Consider the following 20,280-nt stretch of genomic DNA (forward strand, 5'->3'; position numbering starts at 1 on the left):
CGTGCAATTTTTTAAATCACAGCAAAAACAGTATCATTCTTCTCACTGAAGCTAATAAACTTATTAACGAAACTTTGTACCAAAAAAGAAAAATAAACATATTTTTTTAAAAAAAATACATTCATTTTTCTATTAGTGGTACACAGAGTTACGAAAAACTTGGAAAGGGTACAAAAAAGTCTTAAGTTTGTGAAACACTGATGAATAATTAAAAACTTTCATTTATTAAATTTAAGGTAATACTTAACCTCTTTAAAAGTGTGACAATTTAATTTAAATTTCCTTTATTCGCAATAATTAAGCATTTCCCCTCCGTCCGAAGACTCCCCGTGTAGTAAATGGTGACTGGTGCATGTTAAATCTGTCGGGTCACGAAGTCCACCATGTTTCCATACCAAATCATATCTCTGGAGATACTGAATTTGAGATTGATCTTTCTCTGGTTCAGGTCAAAGTTACGATCTGTAGCTGAATGAATAGATGTATGAACGGTCCACCCTGTGAACGGGTTGTGCCGTATGTGTGTGGCAGAAGTAGAATTCTTGGCCATAGATTGCGCCACTGCGAAACAAGAATAAGTTCACTCCTTTTGCCTTAATGGCATGCGACAATAACAACTAAGCATTTTAACATTTATGTTTCACTCGAGGGAAATCGCAACTTTTTAGGCCTCAAAAATTGTCTTTTTGGGTTTAAAAAAATTTACCAATAGCTTACCTTCAGAGTAAATAAAAATATATTTACTTGATACATGTATTTGAAATATATGATAGTTTAAATAAATGCATGATAGCTCCGAAGTTGCATTAGAACAAAACAAATTTATTTAAATTAGTTTGCAGCTCGTTAACTTCCTATATGTTTTTCACTCTACGATACCTATAAACATTTTCTTTTTCCGGTGATGAGTTTAGCAAGTAGTAGTAAAATGACAACTGAATTATAATTGGAGGTCTACAAATGACGTCATCGCAGATAAATCGTAGCGTTTTTCGATACGAAAGTCAATCAGGTTGTACCAGACTGTATTGATCTGCCATAAAATATTTTGATTGCTAAACACCATTATAAAATATTACATAGGGTAAATAAAAATTTTTGAATTCAAAAAAAAACTCTTTTATTAATAGCAAAAGAAAATTTTTTTTTAATTTATAATTAAAAATTGCTTTTATTTTTAAAAAAATTAAGAATAAACTTTTGAGAAAATCGATTATACGTTTTGTCATTCCTTTTAATGAATAATTCAATGTTGAACTGCAGCGGGTCTGAAAGGCATCGTTTAATAGAAGCCAAAATAAATTGCATGGGAAGCCTCCTTTTAAGTTAAATTACTAGTTTGTTACCATACTTCAGCCATGATTACTGAATAATTCGGTCCTTTATAGCTTCAATTTACCAAAGACATATCGAAATGAAAGAGGCAGCATTGAAAAAGTTTTGGAATCCATCTCGCGAGATCGAAAACCTGCAATGCGTGACAACTATAGTTGTTATAGCAATTCTCAGTTCAAGGCTTGTATGTCACGCTTTGCTCCTCAAGTTATGCCATATAGCGAAAGGTTTGAATATTTTAAAAAGGCCATACCTCCTTAATGAAGTGTTATAGGTAAACCAGCCCAATAATCAAATCGTTATCGTCGTAGTGTAATTCGAAGCCCCTTCGCAGTGCGATTTGGTCTTTTACAATCCAGAATAAACCAATGATCGTGATACAAGGCCTGACCGTAAATAAATTAGATGAAATCCCCACTGAAAAATACTTCGTATTTCGCAGAGATGGTTTCGATTAAAGCTTTGTCGCACACAGTAAAAAATTCCGAATCATTTTGAGTGCTTTATCCATAGAATCCATTTTACCGTAAAATCCATTTTACCTTAAAGTTCATTTTTACCGTAAAATATTATACCGTAATTTTTACTATAAATATTATACCGTAAAATATTATACCGTACAAATATAAAATTGTATTGTAAAATATTATACCGTACAAATATAAAACCGTATTGTAAAATATTATAACGTAATTTATTTGTTTAATTAGAATTGTTCAGTAATTTTACTATAATTATTACTGTATCAAGTACAGTATATCAGATTATTTGCACCGGAATTTGATCCGGAATTTTTTACGGTGTAGACTCCATAAAAAGGATATTGCATCCCACGCAAACCATTTCGTAATCGAAATACGTTTCCATACGATTGCTTACTCAATGTGCCTGCATTCCGAGTGTGGTATCATATAATTTGGCTATTACTTACTGTTTCGGGCTTGGACTTTTTGGCTCCCGTCAGATCTTATTTCGGGTCTCCGTTTCTTCATAAGTATTGTTGCTCTATGCCATAATTTCACTTACTCCATTCTCCTGAACCTACCGCTGCAAAGAATCTTCATAATTTTTGACATTTCTGCCATTGGATCTGGCACAAATAGTCTTGTTTCAGTCAGCACAATATTAGATTTTTACGAAACGTTAACGGCTTGATGACACATTATGTATGTTTATCAACTTGCAGTTGTAGCTTTAGCAAGTGGAAATGAAATTGAAATATAATTATTGCCCTCTTGTGACCCACGTTGTGGACTAACTTTATCTTCCTTTATCTAAACATTAGTTTACGATGCTCAATAATTAGATTTCCTCTACATTATTTTTAACAATGATTCTGAAAATATACGCTAAGCGTGGTGGTTATAGAACGATTCGAATATTAATGTTGCCAAGTGTGCAAATGCAACTGGAAAAACTTTTAAGACACTTAAAATCCATAAATTTCAAACAATTTCTCGTTAGTGTTCTAATTTTGCAAACTATTTATTTCATTAAAAATGCACCGTTATGCAGGAACTTAGGAATTTATTGCGTTATTAAGTTTTTATTCTTATTTTTATATATATTTAGTTTTAACTTTAGTAACGTTTCTGATGAGTGAGAAAAATTTCCAATTGAAAACAAACCTTTGCACACAGCAGAACTCTTCGTCTAGGGTGTGAGAATGAGTAGAACTTGGTGATTTATTCAAGATAAAAATTCTAGTTTTTTTGTAATTTATTGCATAAAAATAGACAAAATAATAATTTCATATATTATTACCTTAATTAAAAAAAAATATTTGTAAACACAAAGATATTCAATCAAATTTTCTGGTGACGATACGGGCAACTTAAGTAGAATAAATTAAATTTATCATTTAAAATTTATCAGCAAACGTTTATTCCGAATGACCTTTGCAAACTTAAATGCTATATGTTAATCTTCTCACACAAAGAGCATGAAAAATGCAAACTTTGAACTTGTTATCATCAAGCTGTCATCGAAGTATAGAAAAGAAAAATCATTTGTTTCAAAAATTTATTTTTCTAGTAGACAAGGGAGATTTCAAGCGAATTCAACACTTATGCGATCTGTAGGAAATATGGGGAAGCAACATATAATTTTTCTGGAACTAGTATTTTTCGGGTTAACTTTTGTTTACGGAGGGTGTCCATCTGCTTATAAAATTCTACCATGCAAGTGTGAAATTGACAGTGAAGGCAAAACTATTATTAACTGCGGAAACATTCAGTTGGAAGAAGATCTTTCAAGTGCAATGTTTGCTATGAAAAACCAAAAAATATATATGTTGCAGCTAGAAAGCTCAAGTTTTATGTTTTTTCCTGATGGATTATTTATGGATCTCAAAGTAGAGGTAATTATTTCCTTTTTAAAATATCCCATAATTTAAATAATGGTCGTTATGTTTACAGGCAATACTAGAGATCAAAAAGTTACCTTTTCGAGTTTTAAACTTTCACAAATTGCCTAAATCTAGATAGATTTATGACTTTTTTTTATTTTTGTAATTGCCATTACGATAATAAATAAAGATAAAAATGAGAATCGTTCGATATTTGTGAAAGTATTTGAAAACACACAACGTTCTAATGTTAAAATATAATAGAATTCCATATAGATAAAAATCGAACATAATTTTTTTTGAATATATACACTAAAGTTTTATAATAGATTTTTATAATAGGAAAAGATCTTGATAAAACGGTGACTTCGCAAGTCTCCAAAAAAATAACAATCTTTTCTGGTTTTTACCCCATTAGTTTGGATTTTGTATTAAAACGTATTTTCTATATGGCAAAATACCTTTTTAAGTACAATAGATTAAAAAAACTTTTAGATTGAAAAACTCACCCCTAAAAGCTGCCCAAAAATATCTATTTTATTTGGTTTTTGTTTTTCGAAAATAATCGAGTTTCGAATTTTTTTACACCACAGGAAAAAATTTCCTCCACATCAAAACAAAAATATATTAAAAAATATATATTAAATTAAGTGCTTTTAAAATCACTTTCGACATTTGCATATTAATATTTTCTAGTCGCTTCAGACGAAATACTGACATCACGAATTCCTATTGAGGAAGCTTTTTTTTTAAATTTTCTGTACAAAATGTAATATTCCACCAAGACATGTTTTCTAAATTTTGTAATATCAACAATTTTTAAGTTTTTTGCAATTTGAAAATTGATTTTAGAGTATTTTTTTTGTTGAGAAAGGGGTGTAAAAAAGATGCGGTATTTCTTTTTTCTTTACAAAAACAATAAATACAAAGACTTAGTAACGGCCGATGCCGCCTTACGTTGAAGCTCCACAATTTTGAAACTAACGGCATGATAGTGGCAACGTGGTTAGTACTGCTTGCTGATATAATTTATTAAAAAACAAACTGGTACCAATCAATCTGAATCTACGTGAGCTTCTACCGTTTCACCATCAGGGATAGAACCCTGAGCCTTCACTGGCAATGGATTGGCTTAATCATTGTGCCATCATCGTTCCTCTTTTCAAAATTCATTTGGTTATTATTAATTGAAGTAACGTGTTGATAAAGGAAGAACACCACTGTGAGTGTGTATAAAAAAGTGTTTTTCTCAATGTATTTCAGGATCACAGAATTAGATATCTGCAAGTGACGTCATCGTAGGTCAATCGTGGTATTTGTCAATTCAGAAATCAATCAGAATCGACACACACGCGTGGCATCCGACAAAATCTGATTCAAATCGCATGGTTAGGCATCTCTTCACTGCTTCTCGAGTTGCAAGCACCCAATTTTTAAAGATTGAATTATTTGATTGTATAAAGATTGAATTAATTGATTATTGAATTATTGAATGTGCTTTTTTACGCATTCACTAAAATATTTCACGATCAAAAAATACGGCTTGGTCAAGCATTCTCTCTTATTTATAACATTCAACTTAACCAAAAGAAGTAGACGTTATCTTCATACTAGAATAAGATAACGAAGGCATAACAGCATGTGATGATGATAGAAATACAATTAAAAAAAAGATATCGAATTTTAAAAAAAGAACAGCCATTTTTGTACTATAGAAAAGAACCAACAGCAGTTCAGAGGCACAGAAAATAAGAGAATAAGAAAATACGAGATACGAAAACAGCATTGAATCTACCAAGTTTCTTAACAAATACTGTACAACGAATTTTAACATTCTCTCTGTCGTTTAAATGTTTAGATGAAACTATTTAATTTTGTATAAATAAAAAAAAATGCTTGAATCATGTGTCAATATCAAAACCAAAATGGTCAATCACGTATCGTCTCTGTAGGATATAGTCATCGATTAGTTAATTCCAGGATATCTCGTTATCTAATACGTCAAAAGCTTCGAAAGGTACATATGGCTTTTGTCACCAAAAATGTTGCAAAATTCACCAATATCGCAAAATTTTCGGTAAGTTTTCAATATTCCCATTCATAATGAATGCTCCTTACTGTTATTGCGTGCTCTTAAAATACATACAATATCCCGGGTAAAATGAGGGTTTTTGAGAAAATAACGTGGTAATAAAAGAAACAATCATAGATTCATTATTTTTCAGACGAAAATATACAAGAAATACATATTTTACCTAAAAGACATTTTTCATATTGAACAGTGTAAGTTGTTGCAAGGAAAATAAACCAATGAGTCGAGAAAGAAACTGGGCGAGATCTATCAAAATGGAAAAGTGCAAAATTTAATAAAAATTGCTGTGGCAACTGAGTTGATTCCCTAATATTTCTGTATTTTTCACCATATGGCATCATGAAAATATTCGTGTCATTTTAATTTTTTTTCATATTTTTTTGCATAATTATACCTTACACTTAATATTCAAATGATTTCAGACTTACACTTATTAGGAAAAATTGATAATTGATGGGCGAACTAGCCAAATTCAATCATACAAAGTGCAATACAAAAAACAATAGAGGGTAAAAAAATAAATCAAATAATTCTTTGTGGCAACTCGCTTAATTTACTAATACATTGTAATTCTTTTGTATTTTATGGCATTAGTACCAAAGTAATTCTTCTTTGAATTTTTGTTTAATTGTCCAGTTTTTTCTTCGACATTATTGAATTTTAACTGTTATTATATTTTCAGGTTTTAAAAATAAAAAATTCTAGCATATTCTCTTTAGGAGAAGGAAATACTGCTTTAACTGGTCTTGAAGATACCCTGGAAGAACTTAGAGTTTCTGACTGTACGTATGTAAACAATTGGGTTTGGTCAGAACTTAGCAAAATGAAATGGCTTCGTACTTTAGAGATATCAGGTTCTAACCTTTTGGAACTACCAAATCTCAACATATCACATCTGCCCATTGAAGAACTGAACTTCAAAAATAACTTCTTTAATGAACTTCCATTCCAGGCATTTAAAAAGTTTACCAAGTTGAAAAGGTTTTCATTTGACTACAACAACATTATAGACATCATGAGATCCATGCTACCGATGCCAGCTAAAAATCTTGAAGCCATCTCCCTAAGGTAAAAAAAAAATATTATTGCAATAATAATTTAAATACATGATTGATCTTACCTTAAAGTTCTTTTAATTTAAATTTTGTGAGTCCTTTTTTTTTTTTTTTTTTTTTTTGACGCACNTTTTTTTTTTTTTTTTTTTTTTTTTTTGGCGAAGGCATGTAAATTCCTTCATTGATTTCTCTATATCTGTACACTAAAGTAAAGCATTCTCGCTTCAGCTCTTTGTTGTCCAAGAGAAATTTTACAATTTTGTAACAAATGGCATAATCGTGACAATATGGTCAGCATTGCCTTTACTTCCCAGACAAGCTTGTGCCCATCGATCTGAAGCTGGGCTGGCCCCCGGTGATCAAACCCCAGTTCTTTACAATGAAGTTCAATGACTTAGTCATTGAGCCATCGCAGCTGTTCCCCACTTTTATTTTGGCAATCCAACTCGTCCCAGAGGTTCTTCATATGATTCAGGCCTGAGCTCTGAGCAGGATAGCGAATTCAGTTAACCCAGCATTCATTCAGCCACTATTTTTCACCGTTACAATTCATAGTGAGCATCAATCCATAAGTCTTCCAAAATGTAAGAAACACACTATCATCCAAAATAGGGCAGAGAAACGGCATGGAGCTTACTATAAATTTGGATCAATGTCCCCGTCCAAACCAAGAGAAACAGCTCCAGGCTATAATTCCACCTTCACTGACATGTTGGGAGCCTATAAATACTTAACGTATTCCTGGTCATCATCAAGATGGACTGTTTTCTCAACAGAATTCAGAAAAAATTTATTCACAAGCACATTTTATTAATATAAAATTTGAATGTAAATCCTATAACTTCAGAAAATTCAATTTGTTAACAAATATAAGTAAACCCTTCTCTAAACATAGTAAACTGTAAACAATTTCTCAAATATTATAAGTAAATAATTTCCAGAATAAAACTTCATATGGTACAACCCCTAAACTCACAAATGAGGTCACTTAAGCTTAGAAATGAGGACCGAAACTTTTCACGCAGAGACCATTTCGAAACTTCAAAACTTCTTGCAAATTTAAATTATAGAATTTAAATTAACGATTAAACATAGGACTTAAAATAAATTAAAAATAAGACTTTCAATAAATTAAAAATAAGACTTTTAACACTACAATGATAAGAATAAACGTTAAATTGAAAGTTTTATTCCTTCTTATGTTGTTAAATTATTATTCTTTTATGTTTTAGTTATAATAAAATTAAAAGGCTGCCTATAAATGCTTTCGACCAAATGCCTGCTTTGAAGTATCTGTACTTGGGAGGAAATCCAATGAAGACTTTAAATGAAGATGTTTTTAAGCCAGTGTGGAATCAATTGAAAATGGCGCTTTTTCACAGTAAGTTCAGTACTATCAAAATAATTAAAAATTTAGAATAAGAGTTTAAAATTTTGAGTGCAAGGTGAAAATTCTAATAAAATAGAAAATATTTCAATTCATTTATTTTCCCGTCAGATAAAAAAATAGGAAATATGAACTGATTGATCTTCCTTTCTAGAAATTCTTACAAACTTCTAAATATTTTTATTTTACTGTTCATTTTATGATACCAATTACGAAATGCTGCTTACTAGAAACAACTAATAAACAAAAATAATTTCTTTTCAAACAATAGAATTTTACAATTTTAATTCTTAGTATCTTAGTTTTGAAATTGGTGTCTAAATTGCCCAAATTTAGTAATAACCATTATTAAGTAACATTAACAATTACACTGAGAAAAAAAAAATGGCCACAACTTCCAGGTTAATGGAAAATTTGCCGTGTTTCTGGCTCTATGGAAACTCCTAAAATATCGGCAAATTTTATCCATGTGCTTTGGTAATGATTTTGGTAAAATTAACAATAAAATATTGTTTTACAATGTGTAATAAAATTTGGTAATTTTATCATACCTTAGAACATGGCAAAAAAACCTCTATAAGGTAAAATTTGCTTTTCAGCTTTGTATTTTTTACTAAATCTGTGGTAATAAGAACTGTAATTTTGAAAACCAGAATTTCCTATGAACGATTACCATATAAACACAAAAACCAAATGAATGGTTTAAATACCGTATAATATAATTTTATTAACCATAATCTTGTTTTTTTAATTTAAATAGCATTACCATACATTTCAGTAATTTTTACAAGAATTTTTTTCGAAGTGTAGGAAATCTGATTTATATTTATGAGTAATTTTTATATACTTACAAGTAAATTTTCACTAGAAACTTTGTTCACTTTTTCAGTCACATTGAAAAGTTAGTAAATCTTTTTACACAATTTCGTATTATTTTAGCCAACTATAATTTTCATTTCTTACTTACCTTACTGATTCGTTTTTTTAATATCAATAATATCAACAGCAAAAATTCATAAGATTCTTCATTTTCATTGAAAATATAGAAATCGAAAAGGAGAATCTTATGTTATATCTTATGCTGAATCTTAAAGGAATATTTCATGTTGTTTCCATTGGTGTTGTTTTGAGTTTGCATTTATTTAAATTAGCTTAGTAATTTTTTAACCAATTTAAGCAAACACTATCTCAAAAAACAATACTATTTATTTCATTAACTAAAAAACCAATCTTTTTTATATTATCTAGATCACATTATGAAATTTGAATTTAAACAGAATATTCACCATAGCTTTTAACCAACCATTAAAATCCATTTATTGAGTTATTATTTAATTAATTAATTTATTGTAATTTTAGGTTGTCCTTTGGTTTGCGACTGTCAGATTCTCTGGATACCAAAATCAAAGCAATCAAAAATGGTTTTGATCGGTGGAACATGTGACTCACCTATGCAATTAAAAGACAAAAGACTTACTCAATTACTCCCTAAACATTTTCCATCATGTTAGTCATAACAGAAAAAATGAAAGATTAAGAAAAAGAAAAACTCTCCTCCGAGTTGGGCCTTAAAAAGCATCTTGACTTTATTTGAGGGATGAGGTTTAAAGATTAAACGAACTTAAAATTTACTATTTATAAAAAATTAGGGTTTAGTCTATTATTTATTTTTTTTAACGGTTGAATCGAATAAACTAAAACCAAACTGATAGAATAACAAATTCGAAGTTATAAGGGTTTATTTATGTATAATGTATGAAAAGATTAATTTTTAGATCGAATTCTGACATTTCTATCCATATATACTTATAGGAATAAATATTTCACTTTTTTATTATACACTGAATTGATTTACTTATTTATCAGTGCATATACATGCAGACTTGTGTGCTGAGTTACAAAAGTACGGCTTATAAGCCTTTGTCAAGTAGAGAAGCAGATGGTAATACACTGAATTGAATGAGACCAAAAACAAGTTAAGATCATATAAATCGTCCTCTTTAAACACAAAAATTAAAATCATGTTGTTCTTATGTATAAAGAATAGAAAGCATTAGATCCTTTTTTAACATTTAATTTTATCGACTTGTTTTTATCTGATTCAGTTCAGTTGTAAAAAAGAACACAAAAAATCTACATTTCGTAAATCCATGGCTTTCTAGGTAGGAATTCAGCTGCAATTTCGCAATTACGATGGACAAATTTGGCCAATAAAAAGCCTGTATTTTTACGTATCGCAAAATGCGATATGTTTAGTGGAATTTTGTGATGTGAATTTTTCGCAGCTATGGCAAAGTTAACAAACAGAAAACTGCATTTCTGAAACTTCCTTCTCATGATGGATATAGAATTGTCAGAAAATCAATAAAATGGACAGAGCGATATTTCGTCTGACGATTGGATGTGGGGGGGGACTTAATAGCTATTTTAGGTTCTATTCTATTTTCTTGCTATACACCGAAGAGCCAATACATTATGACCACCCTACATCTACAACAATGGGCTCGACCAGGTTTTCATGGTTTCTCGCCCAGGAACAATGCTTTCATGGGCACATTAGGATCCATAATCCTCTTAGAACAATCCCTGACGTCTCTAAGCTACTGGAACATAGTTGCAGACCAGGTTCACCCATTCATGGCAACAGTTTCTCCTGCGGGGGATGGTGTTTACCAACAAGATAATGCATCTTGTCATAAGGGTCGAATCGTCATGGATTGGTTCGAGGAATATTCCAGTGATTTTCAAGTCATGTCTTGGCCCCCAAATTCACCTGACCTTAATCCAATAGAGCATTTGTGGTCCTACTTGAAAACCAAATTCGTGCTGCCCCGCTACCCCCTCGCAATGTGAGAGAATTGCAGGACCAGTTGGTAAGCGCTCGGTACCAGTTACCTCAGACTACCTATCAGCACCTTGTAGAATCAATGCCACGGCGGGTGCTAGCAGTTTTGAGGGCTAAAGGTGGTCCAACATGTTATTAGCAGGGTGGTCATTATGTAATGGCTCTTCGGTGTATATCTATAATGTGGTGAAAAATTTAAATACCTCCATAAAGTTCTGTTCTCCATTACCGAAGTAGTGAAGCAGAGGGGGCCCCAAAGGAAAATTTTGCCCCGGGCCCCAATTAGGTTAAGTCGGCCTCTGATTGTGAGGAGTTGTATAAAAATCAAATATCTATTGCAACCCTCACACTTAATTTTATTGAATTTTTTTTAAATCTTTTCACTCTTTCAATCTTCAAAATACATTAAGAATGTAATTTGAAAACCTACCTACAAATAATTTTCAATCCCATAAATGAAAGTATATTTTATTTTACTTTTATTTCATCTAGTTTTTCTTACACAAGATCTGGATAATTTTAGACTCTTTGCCAAAAACGAAGCAGACAAATGTATACTTAAAATGCACCAATTAATACTTAAATGTAAAAAAAGCTATTTAAATCTGATGAATCATTAATGAGGTCATTCCATGTGAAGGATTTATTAAAGGCTTGGATAGAAGTTTAAACATCAGATCAAACTAAAAAGAGGATATAAACGACTATCAGAAACGTTTTTTATCGTTTTTTTTTTTAGAACGCTCTTCTCTTCAGGTGTAATAAAGAAACGCAATCAATGAGTTTGACCCGGCATCCAAACAGCTTTGTACGCCCCTAGTCTGCAAAGAAATATATTTTAAGGGGTAATCCACGGGCGTCATAACTTTTAGAACCTTTGATTGAAAATAATAGAACTGCATGTATATATTTTCATATTTCAATCACTGTAGAAAATGTTGGTGTATAGTTACCACCATTTTTGGTGTTGAGGTCAACGAAAATTATTTACAATGAATGCAGTCACATTTCTATCTACTTTTACAGTGTTATAATTTTATTTCTTTATTCATTTTTTGTTTTTTTTATTTATTGACAACACATATTTCCACGTTCACTAGTATCAATTTGTAGCTTCATTGCAAAAACATTTCGATTATGAAACAAGAACATTTTTATTGACATATCCGTACTTATTCTTTCAAACAATTCTTTATAAAATTTTCTGCTCTATGACTACAGTACCATACTTAATGTATTTAATTTACCTCAAGATTAAAAATGGTGGCAACTATGCGCCCCTAACTATTTCGCAGTGTTCAAACATAAGTTTCATACTCCAAAAGAGAACAATATTTCCGAAACAAATTAGAAATCAGTTGTTATAAGAACTTGTATTTAAAAGTTTCTTATAGACAAAAAAAAATCAACTTTAAATTAAAATAAATTAGAAAAACAAAGTCAGGGCACTTCTAACATTGTGTCTGCATCGCCATTTTTAGCACTGCATTAAACAAAAAGTTAAATCAATCTTGATATTTGAAATTTATCAGTACGTGTAAAGCTTCTCACACAAGAAGGGCATAAAAAACACCTTTACTATTATCTTCTTTTAATTTCTTATCACTAATGCGTTCTCAAAGGAAAATTTACTAATTTCAATCGATTACAGTTTAAACAGGTTTTATGATTCAGAAAAAAACATGGAGACGCGTTTTGTCATTATTTTGATACTAGTGAATTTTAGTACAGCTTTTTGGAATGGAAATAAATGCCCGGATGCTTTCAGCATTCTTCCATGTTCGTGTAAACCTAATAACGAAGGCAAATCTATTATAACATGTGAAAGAGTTGAATGTGGAGAAGAACTTTTATCTGCTGTGATATCTGCAAAAAGAAAAAAAATCTTTATGGTACAGCTGAAAGCTGTAAGTTTTATGTTTTTTCCAAATGAATTATTTAAAGACACTAAAATAAAGGTAAGTATTAAATTTTAAAGCGTTCTTCGTTTTAATTTTAAAGATACTTTTTCCATATTACACGGTAAAAAAATTCTGTATCAAATTACGGTATTAAGTATCGGCAGTTAGGGTGCATCATCCGTAAAATCTATTTTTACCCTAAAATATTATACCGTAAATTTTACTGTAATATTTATTTAATTAAAGTGAGTCAGTGATTTTATTGCAATAATTATTCTAAAAAATTTTTGTTTCGATTTTGTGTCCTGAGAGTCAATATTTTTTACCGTATATTGATCCTGAAATTTTTACAAGGTATTAAAGAGTGTAAAAAAATAACTATGTACATTATAATTTCATAAAAATAAAATGCTACAATTATATTACAAATTTTAATTCAATTTAGAAAATATTACCATAAATTATAATTCAAAATTTTTTCTTAGTACATAATTTTGTACTTTAATTGTTATTTATTAATTTCTCAGTAAAAAATACTTTAAAAAGTTTTAACTGAATTATAATAACTACTTCAAAAAACAAATAAAACTTTTTCTAAACAAATGATTTCGTGTGTGATGCGTATTTCTACTTTTTTGTTTTAAATTTTTGTCTGCGTAAAGTATTATGTACCAAAATATTTTTTGGTTGAAAATTTATATCATCAAAAAGTTATTTATTTCGAAATTTATCCACTCTTTCATACCATTGGACCAATAATTTATCTTGGACAAAATTAACCTCTAGAAAACCATTAAATAATCAACGAAATATTACAAATAATAAATGAGAAATTTTTTTTAAAAAAGTTTGAATAAGAGAGAGTTTTTAATTTAAACATAATAATATTAATTATTAATAATAATAAAATAATATATAAAGTAATGAAATATAAAATATCATTTTTTTGAAATTTGAATTAAAAGATAATTCATTATTTTTACAATAATTCAGTAATAATAATATAAAACAATAAAATATTTAATTATTAATTGGAATATTAATTAAGAATAAGGAACTAAAATTTAATAGTTTATAGCTCGAGTATTCAGGATCAAAATCACACCCAGTTTTAGCACTATTATTATCCAAGTACTACTTTGCACTTTATTTATGTCTTTATCTTATAAATTAGCATTACTAAAAATTAAAATGTTCTTGCCCTTGTAGTTTTGATTATGGCCATGCAACGTTGACCATATTTGATCTGATGCATACTTTTAATCACAATAGAATGATGCATTAGGCTACGCCTTACCACCGTCAGGAGTGAAGCCATAAGACCCGTGTGTCAGTATGAGTCTGTGATCCATCAGCGTCACTATCATTATCTGCACTGATTTATGTCATCCAACATTCACCATATTTGATCTGATGCATACTTTTAATCACAATAGAATGATGCATTAGGCTATGCCTTACCACCGTCAGGAGTGAAGCCATAAGACCCGTGTGTCAGTATGAGTCTGTGATCTATCAGCGTCACTATCATTATCTGCACTGATTTATGTCATACAACATTGACCATATTTGATCTGATGCATACTTTTAATCACAATAGAATGGTGCATTAGGCTACGCCTTACCACCGTCAGGAGTGAAGCCATAAGACCAGTGTGTCAGTATGAGTCTGTGATCTATCATCGTCGCTATCATCATCTGCATTGATTTATGAAGATTATCGGCCTCTCTTAGAATCAGTGTTCGAGCAGAAATTGGTTCCATTCAGTGGTAAAATTTATTTTAGAATCATTTATAATTGACACTATTTGGGGTAGCTATCACCTTTTGTCTTAGTAGTCAGAGCATCCGGCAATGGACCAGAAAATTCACGATTTTATCCAAGCAGATACTGAAGAACTCTTCTTACACATTCCTGCACACATTAATTACGTGAAGGGAATAGGCAACAATAGATGATTCAATCAAATAAGAGAACTCACTTATTAACAGGACTATTGTGTTCACTCATGTTCTTTGTTTTCCTTACCATATGGATGGTGTTATCAATACAATTGTAAACAAACACAAATCTTCAGTTCCTTACCTACACAACTTTCGGTTAGGCAGTTTAGAATTGCTTATTGTGCGAAGCGATATTTTCAGACAGATAACTTTGTTTCGAATAAAAGAAATAAATAACATGATTTCTGAGCTCCAATCTGCTGTATTTCATAAAATATTAATAACATAAAGTAATTCTGGTGAATTTGAAGCGAAAACTTGTTTTTGTTATTTATAGACAAATTGTTGGAAAAGATGACATGGTCGCTATATTTTATAATTTTATAACCGTCGTTGAACAGCCGACCCAATTTTTGGTTTACGTACGACTACTAATGTTCAACTTCGTAGCCTTGTAATTTTGAACACAATCCAGAAAAACAGGGGAACTCCTGGATCTAGTGTAGAGAAAAATTCTCCTTCTTGGAGAACTTTTTTGATGGAACTTACCCACATTTGCGTTACAAGGAGAGGAAGACTACGAGAACCTAGCACGGTTAGCCTGATGGCAAAGGAACTCTAACCCATGATCCGTCTATTACTGAGGATATTTCACGTCAGAACTGTGGTTGGTGCAAGCAGGATGGTCTCTACATTTAGAAAGAACTCTCTTTTTTATCAGTTCTGATTTGGATTCTTTTGACTCGTTTATTTATTTTTATATTTATATCCATTTATTCTTGTTGCAAGCGATGCACCCCGCATGCGTTAGTGTTAGTATTAAGTTAGAGTACCAGGACAAAGTTTATTTTTCAAATTATCATTTAAATTTAAATAACGAAATTAGTATATTGTTGAAAAGATAACAAGTGTTTATTACCATTTTTATTCTAATATAATTTTCAGTTTTTATTACTTCTCAAACCACATGTTTACTATTTTTTTCACCATTTATGTTTATTATGAGTACATGTACACTATTTACTGTTTTTACATTATTTACTGAGTTCATTGTTAACATAGTGAGCACGTTGATCCAAATGACCTCAAAATGCAGAGGATACAAAAACTCGGAAATACGGGCAATGAAGGGTCTGCCGCTCTCCTTAATGTAGAAAATGCCGTTACTATAGAATATGTTTTTCTAGAGAAAAGAACATTATATGCTAGTTCACTTCTAGAAAAAAAAATTCAATAATTTTAGAGATTGCGTTCGTTTACACATGGAAAATACTATGATCAGTAAAGTGTGATTTCATTTAAATTCTCAGAACAGTCGTAAAATGTATTTTTAATATCATTCTCTCTGTGTTCAATTTCCAGGTATTAACAATTCACGATTCCAGTATATTCTCTTTAGGAGAAAGCAAGTCTGCTTTTACAGGTCTTGAAGATAGCTTGAAAGCACTGGAAGTTTCAAACTGTAGTTTTGTTAATAACTGGGAATGGTCAGAACTCAGTAAAATGAAAAAGCTTAGTTATTTGAAGATATCAAGTTCTGAGCTCTTTGAACTACCCAACCTTAACATATCTCACCTGCCTATTGAAGATTTAAATTTCAGAGACAACTTCATTAGAAAACTACCATCTCTGGCTTTTAATAAGTTCACCCAGTTGAAGAGACTTACCTTAGATAACAATTATATTAGAAGCGTTGAGAGATCAATGTTGCCTACTCCAGCCAAAAATCTCGAAGCCATCGGTTTAAGGTAAAAAAATAATAATAATTTAAGTTACGCATTTATAGTTTCGTTTTTGCAAATTATATTCCTATTTGTTAATTTTTTTCTCTTGAAATACACAAAGATATTACTAAGCTATACAGGAAATGTCATATTACAACAAAATGTTGATGATTTTACGAAAATCGTTCCTAGAAAAAATTAACTAACACAAACGCTTAATTATTTGTAGAATTACCTGTTTGATGTTACGTAGCTGGTCTTGTAGCTTGTCTTTTGGATTTAGTTCAAAAACAAAGACACGGAGTTGAACATTGGTAGTCGTAAATTGAAAATTCAGTCATCTGTTCAAAGACGGTTATAAAATAAGAATAAAATTATCATCATAATTAAAAGAATTGCTATAATATATATTAAGCATTCAAAAATTATCTTAAGCAATGTATTTTAATAATGTGTTTTTCCCTTCGACATGGAACTCAAACTATACCAAAGTGATGATAGATAAAACATCCTAGAATATATGCAAACTATGGAAGAATGATTAAACATATCAATGCATTGATTTTCGAGCTATTAGCAAATATATTTTAGGCCCAATTTCAATTTTAAATATGGCAAGAAAAACAGCATCTTTAATAAACATTATTACTATCATTAATTAGAATTTATTATAATGTAAGCAACAAATTTTACACTTATTTTTTAATTAACAGTAGCAAAATAGGGATGTGTTTATCGTATTTATGCAAGCATGTTTCATTACTAAGTTCTTTTTCCCTTATTTTTCAAAAACATTGATGGATTTTAGAGAATTTTCTACAATCGGTTTAGCGGAGGGGGGAAGGGATATTGAAATTTATAAACACTAACTCTTAATTAGAATCAAATAATGTTCGTTATTTTCGTAAGTTCCTTATTATGACTGCAGTTTAAATAAAAGTTATCAATAATTTGCATAAATAACTATTTAGAGTAACATCTATTTAGCCTATTTCTTTGCATAAGTTAAATGAAATAAGGAGAAAAGTCATAATTTATTATTCATAAATATTTATAATTTCAGCTATAACAAAATTAAAATGCTGTACACAAACACCTTCGAACAACTACCTGCTTTGAAGTATCTGTACTTGGGAGGAAATCCTATAAAGACTTTAAATGAAGATGTTTTCAGACCAATATGGAGTCAATTACAAATGGCGCTTTTCCAAGGTAAGTTTTATTTACATGAATCAAAAAGTCTAGAATACAAAACAGAAATTTAAAGTAAAAAATACTAAAATTTTTAAAACCACTTAAATCTTCTAATTTATTACAGCTGAAATTACATCTATCTTTAAAGTAAGCATTTGTAAAGTTATTCAAGTTATATGGATGATCCAATTTAATTTGTATTCGGAGAGGTATATAAATTTAACTTGAAAGATCTTCTTTATTCTAGTTAAAAAAGGAACGCTAAGAGTTCCTCTTTTCATTCCCTGGCCCACAACGGACTCTAGCGGGAATGCTTTACTTTTACTTGTAAATAAATATAACATTAATACTTTGTATTATTTCTTTACTTTTACTTTAGATTGTCCTTTGATCTGTGACTGCCGTATAGCATGGATAACCACAGCAAAACAAGCTAGGGTAGTTTTAATGAGTGGAAAGTGCAATTCACCTGAGAACTTTAAAGAAAAAAGAATCACCCAACTACTTCCAGCGCACTTTCAATCTTGTCTGTAAAAAGAATTAAAAAAATTCAGGATTTAATGATAGAGACTGTTATGATTTCCACTATTTTGAACTTCTAAAATAACCGGAAAATAAACTTTGTGTCTTTCACTAAAAGCATCTTTATTATTTTGTCAACTAACTTAGAAAGCACATCTTTTAAAAATAGCATTCTTAGTGTTGGGAGATAGCTAACAAGAATTTGTTTTTCCAAGCCAAAGACAAAATTCTTGATAGACCAACGTGAAGAAGATGGTTACCATCATAACCATTCATCAAAAACCATCTTACTTCTTAATGGTACCATCAAGACTGATCGTCATCCCATTTTAAGAATTGGAACAACTTTCTGTTGGAATACATTAGCAAAACTAACATGGTTCTGTGATTTTGTTTAATGGCCCAACAAAACCAATACTTCATGAACCATCATATTTTAATAGTTTCCAGATTAACATCTCATCAAGAACCATCCCCTTTTTTGATGGAATCATTTAGTCTGACCATCACGATGTTAGGGAATTACTTTTACTGAGAAATCTGACACAACTCATCTGAACACCGGTGATTAGATCTGTCAACACAAGCATATTACAAACCTTGATCATAACTATGAAGATCATAACTATTAGATTATAATCTAATCTCATTAAGATAGACCTTCCACACTTTAATTCATCTGAAAAACTAGAAGCTCCCCATCCCTATCTATCTTACTCAATAGGTGACGCCATTTTTACTACAGAAAAAAGCTCACTTTGATAAATAAAAATTGGGGAGTATTGTAAACAAAACGTCTAAGAAATTAAATTCCTTAAATTCAAAAAATTACGAAAATTCGCAAATTGCCCTTTCTTAAACTAAGATACATAGTCAAAGCTTTACCATATTATATAAATGTTTATTCACGTATATGTGTATTCTCTACCAAATTGACACTTAAAGTTCACTAATAAACACTTTCGTTTTCCGCGCACCTAACCTTTTGCTCTGACTTCCGTGGTCGGTCATTCAGCAGTGAAATGGACATAGAGATCTGGAGAAAATTTCCTTCCAACGCATATCTATGTCTAAATTGGGGAACAGACCTCACAAAATTGTAAAGACATGTTTTCGCATCATTCATAGAGATGTTTCAACGACCGTCGCTAATAGCCCATTTTGCAGCTCTAGTGCGACATAAATAAAGTACCTACCTACCGTTTTCTCTCGCTCGGCTTCAGCGATTTTTCTAGTTTTGTTTCTCACATATTTTTTCTCCATTTTTCGTTAGTAACTTTACGTTTTTTAAGTTAGCAACTTTACGTTTCTTACGTTAGCAACTTTACGTTTTTTGCGTTAGCAATTTCCCTCCTTTCGTTAGAGATATACACTGGTGTGCAAAACTTAAGCAACAAGTGGTTTTTCGGCCACAGCTCCCCAACAAAGTATAAGATAGCCATGAAATTGCAGTATAATATGCACGTAATACAGTAGAAAGATTATTTGTATGCAAATTTTAGAAATAAAACGTCGTAGGTGATGTAAGTGTACGTATACCTTGTGGGTCGGCGCTTGCAGGTCAAAGCTGTGATAAAAGGATGAAGAGCACCGTAGTTAAAGACATTCGCTGCAAGTGCAAGTGATTTGTTTTGTGAAACATGTCTTCAAGAAATCATTTAGACGACTTTACTCGAGGAAGAATGATTGGGAAGCTTGAGGAGGGGCGTACCCTCCTCAAGCTTCCAGTGTCGCTGTGACCAGTGTCGCCAAAGAGTTCGGGATCAACAGCAGTGTTGTTTCTCGTGCTTGGAATGCCTTTAAAACTACTGGTACAGCTGTTTGGAAGGTTGGCGGTGGCCTCCCAAGGAAAACAACGCCAAGAGATGACAGTTACATTGTTCTCCAGGCGAAAAGAAACCGTTTTCAGTCAGCGAGCGGCATATCTCAGCAAC

The 20,280-nt window shown here is 30.9% G+C and overlaps 2 protein-coding genes across 2 annotated transcripts; both read left to right on the top strand.

Annotated features, from left to right (window-relative positions):
* The first annotated feature begins 3,347 nt into the window (after positions 1-3,347).
* On the top strand, positions 3,348-10,055 carry LOC107455650 (leucine-rich repeats and immunoglobulin-like domains protein 1). The gene is made up of 4 exons (XM_016073287.4): positions 3,348-3,694; positions 6,457-6,842; positions 8,062-8,210; positions 9,576-10,055. Exons 1-4 carry the CDS (start codon positions 3,404-3,406, stop codon positions 9,725-9,727), a joined length of 978 nt encoding a protein of 325 aa, XP_015928773.1. The 5' UTR covers positions 3,348-3,403; the 3' UTR covers positions 9,728-10,055.
* Positions 10,056-12,591: 2,536 nt separating this feature from the next.
* On the top strand, positions 12,592-18,463 carry LOC107455649 (reticulon-4 receptor). The gene is made up of 4 exons (XM_016073286.3): positions 12,592-13,019; positions 16,269-16,654; positions 17,694-17,842; positions 18,204-18,463. The coding sequence occupies exons 1-4, from the start codon at positions 12,744-12,746 to the stop codon at positions 18,356-18,358; spliced, it is 966 nt and encodes a 321-aa protein (XP_015928772.1). The 5' UTR covers positions 12,592-12,743; the 3' UTR covers positions 18,359-18,463.
* Positions 18,464-20,280: the final 1,817 nt, after the last annotated feature.

The sequence above is a fragment of the Parasteatoda tepidariorum genome, chromosome 7 (genome assembly GCF_043381705.1).
Source record: "Parasteatoda tepidariorum isolate YZ-2023 chromosome 7, CAS_Ptep_4.0, whole genome shotgun sequence".
In the NCBI taxonomy this organism is placed as follows: Eukaryota; Metazoa; Arthropoda; class Arachnida; order Araneae; family Theridiidae; genus Parasteatoda; species Parasteatoda tepidariorum.

Excerpts from the sequence above, each read along its gene's own strand:
- LOC107455649 (XM_016073286.3), top strand. The coding sequence starts at position 12,744 with ATGGAGACGCGTTTTGTCATTATTTTGATACTAGTGAATTTTAGTACA. Across the intron at positions 16,655-17,693 it reads CTCGAAGCCATCGGTTTAAG|CTATAACAAAATTAAAATGC; the intron begins GTAAAAAAATAA and ends TTATAATTTCAG. Across the intron at positions 17,843-18,203 it reads ACAAATGGCGCTTTTCCAAG|ATTGTCCTTTGATCTGTGAC; the intron begins GTAAGTTTTATT and ends CTTTTACTTTAG.
- LOC107455650 (XM_016073287.4), top strand. The coding sequence starts at position 3,404 with ATGCGATCTGTAGGAAATATGGGGAAGCAACATATAATTTTTCTGGAA. Across the intron at positions 3,695-6,456 it reads TTATGGATCTCAAAGTAGAG|GTTTTAAAAATAAAAAATTC; the intron begins GTAATTATTTCC and ends TTATATTTTCAG. Across the intron at positions 6,843-8,061 it reads CTTGAAGCCATCTCCCTAAG|TTATAATAAAATTAAAAGGC; the intron begins GTAAAAAAAAAA and ends TTTATGTTTTAG.